Genomic DNA, 10,486 nt, shown 5'->3' on the forward strand with positions numbered 1-10,486 from the left:
AGACTAATAAATGCAATCCAGAGCTAACTCGTTTCGCACAATTAATCAATACGATTGATCTAATTATCATGCATATCCATGTTGCTAAAATTTAACTTTAACATTTTATGCTTTATATTAACATATGCGGTTTTTTAACGAGATAAATCGAAATATTCGTGACAGCTAAGCGCTTCTTCTTTTTTTAAAATAATATATCGTAAGCACGTGGTTTGGGAGTATCATTTTGAGATTATGCAAAGGTAGAAGCGTGAAACCTACCTGCGAAATCGTATCCTGTTTTCGCATAGAGACTACGAAAGCACGGCCTATCGATCCTTTTGGCTTGAAGAGTTTTCAGCAAGAGGTGTCAGAAAGGTTATCACAGGGATAACTGCTTGTGGCGGCCAAGCGTTTATAGCGACGTCGCTTTTTGATTCTTCGATGTCGGCTCTTCCTATCATTGCGAAGCAGAATTCGCCAAGCGTCGGATTGTTCACCCGCCAACAGGGAACGTGAGCTGGGATTAGGGTATTTTCTCTCGAAAGCATTTCCATATATGGCGACGTACCTGCAACAGTTTGCAGCTGTTTATGCAATAATACTTAATGTTTTCTTTGACTCGCTCTGTTTCGCGAATCAAAAACCAATCGGCAACAAATGAATCGAATTAGTCTGTTATCGATTAAAGAAATGAACTATTAAACCAGATTATACAGGGTGAGTTTTATTTCGTGTGCCAAATATCTCCGCCAAATATCTCAGAAATTATTGGTTTATTATTTCAGATAAAAGTTGAAGGGTTCAGTTTTAATCAATTCGTATTGATAAATAGTTATACAGTTCTTCGAACAGTTCGCGGAAACTTCTTATCTTTTCACTTCCAGCTTACGCAGTTTATTATTCACGTAGCGCTATACCTTTCGCCAGTTCAATACTACTTTTCTGTATCTCTATTTTCCTGCAGGGTATTTAATATTGCATAACAGAAGAGTTGCTCAACAAATTCTTATTTTGCGAGACACGTAACGTTATATTAACGTTGTACTATATATAGAAACGAATTCTTTTCTTCGATAAACGAAATATACGCGCGGTTGAAGAAGGGCTCCGATGAGAAATCGAGGCGACTCGGTCGTATTAAAATTTAATGTGCGCTTGACAACGTATACGGCATAAATGCATAAATGCAATTGTAATGATAGGATGTTGTCAGAAATGTTACTATCCCGCTAGAAAAAGAAAGACGAACCTGTACATTATTAAAAGGACGAAGGAGATTTCGCGACGACTGAAACAACGGGACGAGAATAAAGCCAGCAATTACACGAGGGTGAAGATATGGACATTCTACCGATAAACTTTAAGGCCCTGCGTTTTTGCGGCGCATGGAAAGAGCGGGAGGACGACAACATGTGCGTTGGATTTTTGCGCTTTTGTTACAGGTAGTACACACATGAAGCAGTTATACCTAAAATATACCATACAGCAAAAGATAAAGATAGTGATACAAAAGGTTTTCCGCATCGATCTGTGAATTCCCCCATTCCTATGAGCCTTCCCCTTTTCTCGTCAATTTATTCATCGATCATTTAAAGCGGTGGTAAATTTACAGGTACGCGGTTTTTCTCTTGATATACGAGTTTACGATATCCGATGTGATAGAAATGATTCGCACGCGCGACCGCGTTCAAGAGCTGACAGAAGGGCTCTTCTCAGGATTGACTTGCTTAACGCTGTGCGTGAAATATGCGAATTTTCTGTTGCGGGAGAACGAGCTGTCGGATTTGTTGGAGTGCTTGCGCGTGAAAATGTGCCAGCCGAGAAATTCGACGGAAAAGCTGATAATGGAAGAGCACAGCCGCAGAGGTACTCGAGTATTCGCAATTCGCAAATATGCATGTTGTTTGGCATAAATGTTACGTATCACGAAATATAAATACATATATCAACGATTATTAATCAACCAAGATAATTAAGAGAAATATAAATAATCACCTGTCTAAATATCATTTCTTGTTAATTGGATATTGCTATATCATACTGCAAATTGATAAATATTTTGGCACTTAAATAATTGCTTTGATTAATTGTCTAATAATTAATTAATTATGCTAACAGTTAATTAATTGTTAGCATAATTAAATATTGTGTAAAAACCTTTGTGGCAAACATAAAATTTTATTAAAATATTTTGTCTTAAAGTTTTTCTGTTATCTAACATGCATGTAGATATCAAAGATATTGGATTACGAAAATGTACAAATGGATTTTTTATTTCCTTTGATTTCATAAAATGTTAAAATATAATTAAAGTTAATTGTGCGTCGACGGTGTGTGCACGCATTTCTAATTTCTTCCTAATTAGAAAAGCTCGTAGTAAAGAAAGATAAAAAAATCAATTAAATATCTGTAACTGATGTTTACCGGAAGTCAAATGTTTATAACAGCTAAGTGGAGCACTATCGCGTTCATGATGATATCGTATGCGACCGCGTTAGGCTTCGTCCTAACGCCAGCTCTACAGCTATTCAAGGGGGGCGAGCGTGTGCTGCCGTTGAAGTCATACATCCCGTATTCCGTGTCAAATCTACTTCCATATCTAGCTACGTATCTGCAGCAATTTTTGGTGCTATTTTATGCGATAATGCTTAACGTTTCCTTCGACTGTCTCGTTTACGGCTTTACGATTCAAGTTTGCGGGCAGATCGAGCTGATGTGCTGCCGATTGACGGACAGTTTGAAGAGCACCGGCGATATTTCTTCCGGACGGAAGCCGGTTACGGAAGCCTCGATCGTGGAGTGCGTCAGACATCATTTGCTCGTGGGCATTCTGGTAAAGAAAATACGAGCGTTGTTCATATGGACGATAATGATCTTCTTCTTCTTCAGTCTGCTCATTGTGTGCACCAGTATCTTCATTCTATCAAAGGTATCGCAAGAGAGATATTTTATTTACCCTCGGCCGTGCGACGTACACTTATTTCTTGCAGAAGAAACTACTCAGCTTTGAGTTTCTTTCGATGTTCTTATATCTGAGTGGTATGCTGCTTCAACTGTTTTACTATTGCTGGTACGGAAATGAGCTTGAGTTGAAGGTAAATAAGCGTAACATTAAAAATAATACATAGAGAAGCTTATCCTGGTCAAAAAATTTCTCATATTTCCTCAGAAATTTTCTAAGAATTGAGACTTATAAAAAATTCTTAAAAAATATATATATATTTCTCAGATACTTCCCGAAATAATTGGACAAGAATTTTTGTAATATTTCAGTATCCGTACGAAAATATCTAATAAATTGCACAGATTTTCTTGTATTTATTCAGATTTTTACAAAGATGTGTTGGCAGGAAAAATCTGAAATATTATATTATTTTGTCTGAGCTTTTCTGAAAACGTCTCAATTCGTATAAAAAATTTGAAAAATTCTGAAAATTTTTATAGAAATTCTGATTAATCATATATGAAAAACTCTGAGACATTTCTCCACCAGGGTAATATTTAAAAGGAAACATTTAAATGCGAAACAGAAGGTTTAAAAAGTTTCATGATTCAAAAAAACAACTTGCGATGATTGTTCGAACATTATCCCGTATTGAGAAGAGTTAATATCTCCGTACGAAAATATATTATATTGGTTGGTTAATGCTTTGCGAATTTCTGCCGCAGAGTAAAGGCATCGTGAACGCTGTGTATTCCAGCGACTGGACAATGGTGACACCGCAAGAACGCAGATTGCTGATGCTGATTATGATAAGCAGTCAAAGAGGAATAATGCTCTCCTATCACGGAGTATTTGCGTTATCTCTTAACACTTTTACTTGGGTAAGTAAATGTGTTAGTAAAAAATAATTAAAACATAAATTTACATATTTTTTTTACGTGTATTGCAAGATTCGTGTTTGAGGTATAAAAAAGATTGCGATAGTTATCTGCGCTTTCGAGTTATGGCAGGAAACGATTGCGCAAATTAACATGAGTATAAATAGATCTTTCTTACGCGTTTCGCAGTGATGTAATATCTTATTTCCGCAGATTTGCAGGACTTCTTATTCAGCTTACAATTTCCTGCAGCGAGCATCCAATTAATTGACTGTCGTATTGTATATAATGAAAGAAGTAACACTTATTTTGTTGTGCAAGATAATCTTATATCTTATTAAACAAAACGTAAAATACGGCGCAGTATTTTTTTCAAAAGATCTACTATTAGCAGGTTCCTTCGCAATAAGAGTAATATCTATTGAACGCATATTACAAATGTAACGGTGCATTGTTAGGTGCATCGTTAAAAAATGTGAGGAGGTAGTAGTGATTCATATATAAAATTGTAAGAATCCTATAAAATAAAATGCAGTTCCACAAAATTGATACACAGTTTTTGTGGTACTGGTTCCACTAAAAACATGGAAGAACACAAGACTGTCTGCTCTAAAGTAGATAAAAAATATTGTCTATAAATATTCTGAGAATATTTTTGGATTATGGCACCGTTCTGTTGTTCTGTCAGGAATATCCTTTTATCTTTGCGTATATTAACGAAAAGGGATAAGGCACTTTTCACGTCTGCTACTCTAATTCGTCGTTATTAGCAAGTTTGGCCACGAAGGCGTCCCACTTGACTTTCCATTTGCCCAACGCACTCCGCTGTTGTCGTTTGCTCAAGCTGCTGTAAGTCAGTGAATTAATCGCCAGTTGCTTGAGACTCCTGAGATCTGAGTTGGCGCTCATGATACCCATGAAGGCCTCGTAAAAGTCGTAACTCAGTCCCTTGGCACCCCAGACTGCCGGGTCGTCGTTAGAGACCACCACGGGTGAGCCTGATGCGAATAAACTGGCCGCGGGATGATTCCTCATGTCCTCCACAAGACCGAGAACTTGGTTTGAGATGGGACAGACCTCCACTGCGATATCTAACTGCTGCACTAACTTCCAGAGGAGCGGATGCTTCGTTAACGCGTATCTGAAAAAATACCGCAAATGTCGATGTTTAAAACCAGTCCGTTGAAGTATTTTAGGCAAATATTCTTGGCATACCTACCACAACTCATTTTACTAAATTTTGGAATAAAAATTTAGACAACCCGAGACACTGCGAAATAACTCTAGATAAGTAAGGGAAAATCGTAAATTTCTCTTTGCATCTGACTTCTTAATTATTTTTTATGTTTTAATTCAATGTTTAATTCATATCTTTAATTTATCTTCTTCTGTTTGTTTTACTTACCCGTGGCCGATGCGTTTGGTGTTGAGCAAGAAAGCGTCGAAGAGATTCAAGTCGGTCGACGTTCCGTACCATTTCGTCTCGCCGGCGTGAAAGAAAAATGGAGTTCCCGGTTCAACGGTATTCAATTTGTCGGCAAATTCACTGAGGGACTTCCCCTTGTCCTCCTGGCCGACCAAGTCGAAACCAGCGATAAAAGTCGGATAGAGATGTCTTAGTTGCGTCAACGTTTTCAGGTAGTTCTCGACTCTTTCTTGGTTGGCGAGACGTCGCGGCGCGTATATGATCTTAGCACCAATGAAGTCCGGATGATCCTTTACAAACCTGTCACGTTCATTTATTATGTTACGTTATCTCGCTCGAAATATTTCTTGGCGTAGCCGCCGAATATCGAAGTAACCAGCAAAACGAAATATCTTCTTCCATGAAGTTTTACTTTCGAAACCACCAATTGGGAAAATTGTTGTATCTCATTTATTTATTGAGAAATAGGGAAAATTATACCTTATTTATTTACTAATTTACTAATCTGAAGCTAGAGAAATAAGATAATTGAAAAAAAGCATCTTGCCTATCAGTAACGTTCTTGAGGATCTGCACCATTTTGAACGGCCCGTACGTTTTACCGTCGAGATCGTATATCGACGTCAGCGTTGATCGTATCTCTGCGTACATCACGTTGTCCTCGTAGAGTTCCTGGAGATTGCGATAATGGAGATCCTCGAAGACGGGTCGGTACGATAGGAAGTTCCACGCCTTGAAGACGCTATTGAACTTCTCCCATGCCTTGTCGACGGTGTTGTATACGCTGTTCGGGTTTTCTGTGACCATGGTCATGGACCGCTTGATCCTCTCGTTAATAGCGTCGACCCGGGTTGGATCTTCACGCACCTTGCTCAGCAATTCCCAATTGCAATCATTGCCGGGCACGTCAAAGAATTTGAGCCGCAGGGTGCTGTTCTCATCGCACACGTACAGATTTTCGCGATAAGTCAGGTTGAACCGATAGTCGAGCGAGGCGATAGCGGAACCGTGAGCGTGGAGAACAGCACCCTTAGGCATGTCGCGCAGGATCTTGAACACCTCGGACTTCTCGATTTCCGGTATCACTTCCATGAAGTTGCGCGACGGCAAGAAGTTATGGCCGGTGATGAAACCTGCGGAAAATGCGAGGATCCCGGTGCCGTAAACCAAGCATTAGAAAATTAGAGTTATACCCAAAGTATAACTTTGAATCTTTCGTTAACATTCATTTTCCCATTACGCTTTTTAAGTTATACCCCCCACTATCGGTCTTCTATTATCTAGCGTGTTTTTGGGTAAACATTACGTTAAAATGTCACGTCTGATAAATTGTGGGACATGTCCGTCGTAAAAGCGGATATTCTAATGTGTTCTCACGCTGTGAATGGTTCACGGTTTCGTGCGCAATCATTGATAATGCTTTAAAACACGTTATTTGAAATAATTTGAAATATGTGTGAGAAAGTCGCTCAGAAAGTGTATGCTTTTAAACAAAGATAATTTGAGGAGTGAGATTATCAAAGTTACCGTAGAGATAATATGCTGTGATATAATTCTTTTAAAAAGGAGTGAAAAGAGTCTTGGGCAACCAGAGTTTGTTCCGTGAAAGAATTAATGCGACGATGATTAATGCGTTAATTATTAGGTAACCAAAAGAGCTTGATGTGCAATTTTCAGTTAAGTTCACTGCACAATGAATTATTTTATTTTATAATAATTTGCAGAGTATAAGTTTTTTTATGTGCATCATAAGGCATATATAAATCACATCAATTAATCGGTGCACTTTGACTTGATATTCTTTTTCTGTAAGTTTGAACTCTTTTGAAAGATCAATTAAATCTGATGTATATAATTTGGATTTGTTTGTTTTATGAATTTAAACTCGGTTCGAAGGCTGTGGAAGCGACTCGTAAGGTAGCATTTTTGGAGAAGATGTGATAAGAAAACGTAAAGCACAGTGATGGTTCAAGGAGATATTCTGATTTAAAAGGTCGTAAAAAAGATATTTTGTAGGAATTTTTTGTAGATAAACGAAAGAAATAAATAACGTTAAACTTTGCATGTTCTTTTAGTCTTATTTCAAGAATATATTTTTATTTTCTAAGTAACAAAAACGCACTTCTTTTTATATATTATATTCTTGTCACTAGGAGCTCACAAAAAAAAACGTATATGGACGGTGTAAATAATTTTAGCTGTTCTAGGTAGGTATTTGAAATGTAAAACCCAACAATTTTCTTATTCAGAAGGAATATGGCTATCGTTTAAACTAGAATAAATATTATACATTTATTAGTTTTTCTTTTAATAAAATATACTAACACAATTTTGAAGAAAAACTATAATATTTTTAATAAGAAGGTCGCTATTTTGTCTGGAACGGAAGTTTTGGTTTAGTTCTAGTTCAGACGATATATAGCCACACTTTTCCTGAATAAAAAAATTTTTGCGTTTCAGATACCTAGAATCATTTACACCGTCTATATATGTTTTTTTTTTTCGAGTTCCTAGTAACCAGTTTTTATAACATAAAAAAGAGGAGCGTTTTTGTTACTTAGAAAAAAAAATATAAAATGAAATATTAAATAAGGAGCTAAAAGAACATGCAAAGTTTAACGTTATTCACTTTTTTCGTTTTCCTACAAAAATTACTGAAAAATACTTTTTATACGACTTTTCAAACCGGAATACTCCCCTTAAAAAAATTGTTTCTGGAAAAGAATTATTTGAAGATGCACCACTTTATTCAGAAAGACCCTCTATTATAGACAATTATATTAATATTATAGATAATGAAGAACTATGTATGGTTGTTGAAAACAATTCGAGAGTAACGCGTCAAGAACTTTCTCAAATGTTTGAGGTGAGTGACAAAACAATTTGTTTACATTTGCATCAATTTGGAATGTTTAATATAAAGAATCGTACAAACTTTTTTGATTACCTGATACGTTAAATAAAAATTCTTTTGGATTTATTTGCGAAACTTGCTTCAGAGTGACATCCGTTTTATAAAAAAAGAAAAAGGATCTACAGTAATTTTTAAAGCGGCAATATCTTTTCTTCGAATTAATTTAATCGCGGACAAAACAAATCGCGGTGGTCAACCTCGAATCGATCGCGTTTTAACAATTGTAAGTGAAAGGTGATCGAACCGTCGTAGAGTTCTCGAATTTTGGCTCTCATTAGGATCTCATTGGCCTTGGTCTCGTTGGGACTGAGTTCCAGTTTGCCGCCCAAGGACTGTTGTTTCTCCTCCGACATCATTCGCTGTCGTAGCTGCCAGTACTTGTTTTGTTGCGGGGTCCTGTTCAAAAACCGGGGCAGCGATAGACTGAAGCTCTCGAGGGGTTGCACGAGGATCGTCTGGCAGTAGATCAGGATCGCCAAAGTGAACAAGATCGCCCTGGCCATGGTCGTGGAGAACTATTTACAACCGCGAGTTATTGTCGTCGTTGAGTCTTTCGGAGCCTTGGCAGACCGCCTCGTTGAAAAGTCACGTGCGCGATCCTGCGTACTCAATAGATCTGTGTGATGTGATCGTCGCGGCCGCTCGATCTCCACTGAACGACTCTTACCATCGTGTTCACCATTATAGATACGTGAGGAGGAACATGTGTACGAGCGTGACCAGTAAACTCATTGGTACTCGTTGTCCACCTGATGCGTCGTTGACGACCACCAATAACATGTGTGTCTATTGACCTTTCGTATAAATCAAACGTGATGACAAAAATTCAAACACAGATGATTTATGCATTACGGTGGAAATTTATTCAGGTCGCAATTAATGAAGTTTCGCGCTAACATCGGCATGTATTACGCGGTGTTATTACGCACGAAGAAAGTGCAAGCTTCGTGCAGCGTTGATATCGTTAAAGAAGAGAAAGACCATTTGTTTCTTTCGCTACAAATTTATCGGCCGATTTGGGATCGTTTTCTTTTTTCACGGAGAACGAATTTAGAATTCAACGAACGAAAAGAGCATCCAAAATCAATTGAACATCTATCTAATTGTAAGAAGAGGTTCGCAAGAATCGCAAGGATCGCTTCAGGATTATCTTGTTTCTGCGACTCGGCAATATCACAGTTAGACTTTATTTCTTTTAGAATTAAAGAAAACGACAGGTTTTTTTCTTATAAATAAATTTGATACACTTCTTCTTTTTATATTTCTCATATGACTAATAAAGTTACGAATGTAAATTTTATAATAAACAAAAATTAATCTGTAAGATAAACTTTAAATACGTATCACAACCAAAGGTTGCGTCATAAAGATTTCCCAAAATATTTATCTCACCGCGATGGAAAAAAATCAGTCTTTTTAGCTTTACACATCATAAATTATCATGAGAGATTACCCCATCTAAAGCAAATATAAATATAAACCTCGTGCCGACGATAAGATAGAAGCACTAATAAAACAGATTGAAATGCGTAATAAAATGAAGTGTAGTTAACTATAAATGTAAATAAATAATTAATTAAATGCGAATACCTCTAATGTAGTATGACAAGCAGTATATGTTTGACAAGTCATTTGGTAATACAACAAATTAAACGTGTAACGTTTCTACACGATTGATTGTAAACTTTAAATTATTAGATTAAGTTATCAGATTCAACCACTTACACACAGTTTATTTATTATATTATTTTATCTCATTTAATAATCCTTTCATTTGTTTAATTTTATATTATTGTCTTACGTTAGAAATGTACATACGGTAAGTGTATGTTAATAAGATATATTTCCATTTAATTATTACCTTCATAATTTTATCCCTAACAGCGGTAACAGGACATGTAGAGTCTGAGAATGTTTGGAGGATATTGCAAAAAAGAGAATTTTATAAAGATGTTCCCAGTAAATTAGGTATATTCTCTCACATTCATGATATTAGGTCTTGTTAGAAATCGTATCCAGGTATTCTGACTGGAAGAATATTTCTGATAAAATCTATATTGAAATATCTGACTAAATCAGCAATTCTTACTCTTCTCTAATGTTATGCATTATATTCATCAAGTAATTTCTTTTTTACATGTTAGCTGAATTTAATATAAATTTTCTTTAAAAAATATATATAATTTTCCTTTTTTTTAAACATATTTTTTCCCCAAAATAATATTTCTTGAAACTTTTTGCTAATATGAAAACATCACAGTTGATTATATCGCGAATTAGAGCGGCACTGCATGGTTGCCATTGAAATGTCACAACGAATTAATACATATGTTAATGAACGT

The 10,486-nt window shown here is 36.3% G+C and overlaps 1 protein-coding gene across 2 annotated transcripts; it reads right to left on the reverse strand.

Moving 5' to 3' along the window:
- Positions 1-3,593: 3,593 nt before the first annotated feature.
- On the reverse strand, positions 3,594-10,230 carry LOC139769842 (adenosine deaminase 2-like). 2 transcript variants are annotated; one of them, XM_071701288.1, is made up of 5 exons: positions 10,006-10,230; positions 8,389-8,938; positions 5,785-6,363; positions 5,210-5,537; positions 3,594-4,945 (listed from the first exon to the last, which is right to left on the reverse strand). In XM_071701288.1, the coding sequence occupies exons 2-5, from the start codon at positions 8,645-8,647 to the stop codon at positions 4,552-4,554; spliced, it is 1,560 nt and encodes a 519-aa protein (XP_071557389.1). In that variant the 5' UTR covers positions 8,648-8,938; positions 10,006-10,230; the 3' UTR covers positions 3,594-4,551. The 2 variants fall into 2 exon arrangements, with proteins under 2 accessions (XP_071557389.1, XP_071557396.1); XM_071701295.1 differs by lacking the exon at positions 10,006-10,230 and having other exon boundaries at positions 8,389-8,953.
- Between the last annotated feature and the right edge of the window lie 256 nt (positions 10,231-10,486).

Source organism: Temnothorax nylanderi, unplaced genomic scaffold, assembly GCF_030848795.1.
Source record: "Temnothorax nylanderi isolate EJ_2023f unplaced genomic scaffold, tnyl_v1.0 TNYL_tig0002_pilon, whole genome shotgun sequence".
Classification (NCBI taxonomy): Eukaryota; Metazoa; Arthropoda; class Insecta; order Hymenoptera; family Formicidae; genus Temnothorax; species Temnothorax nylanderi.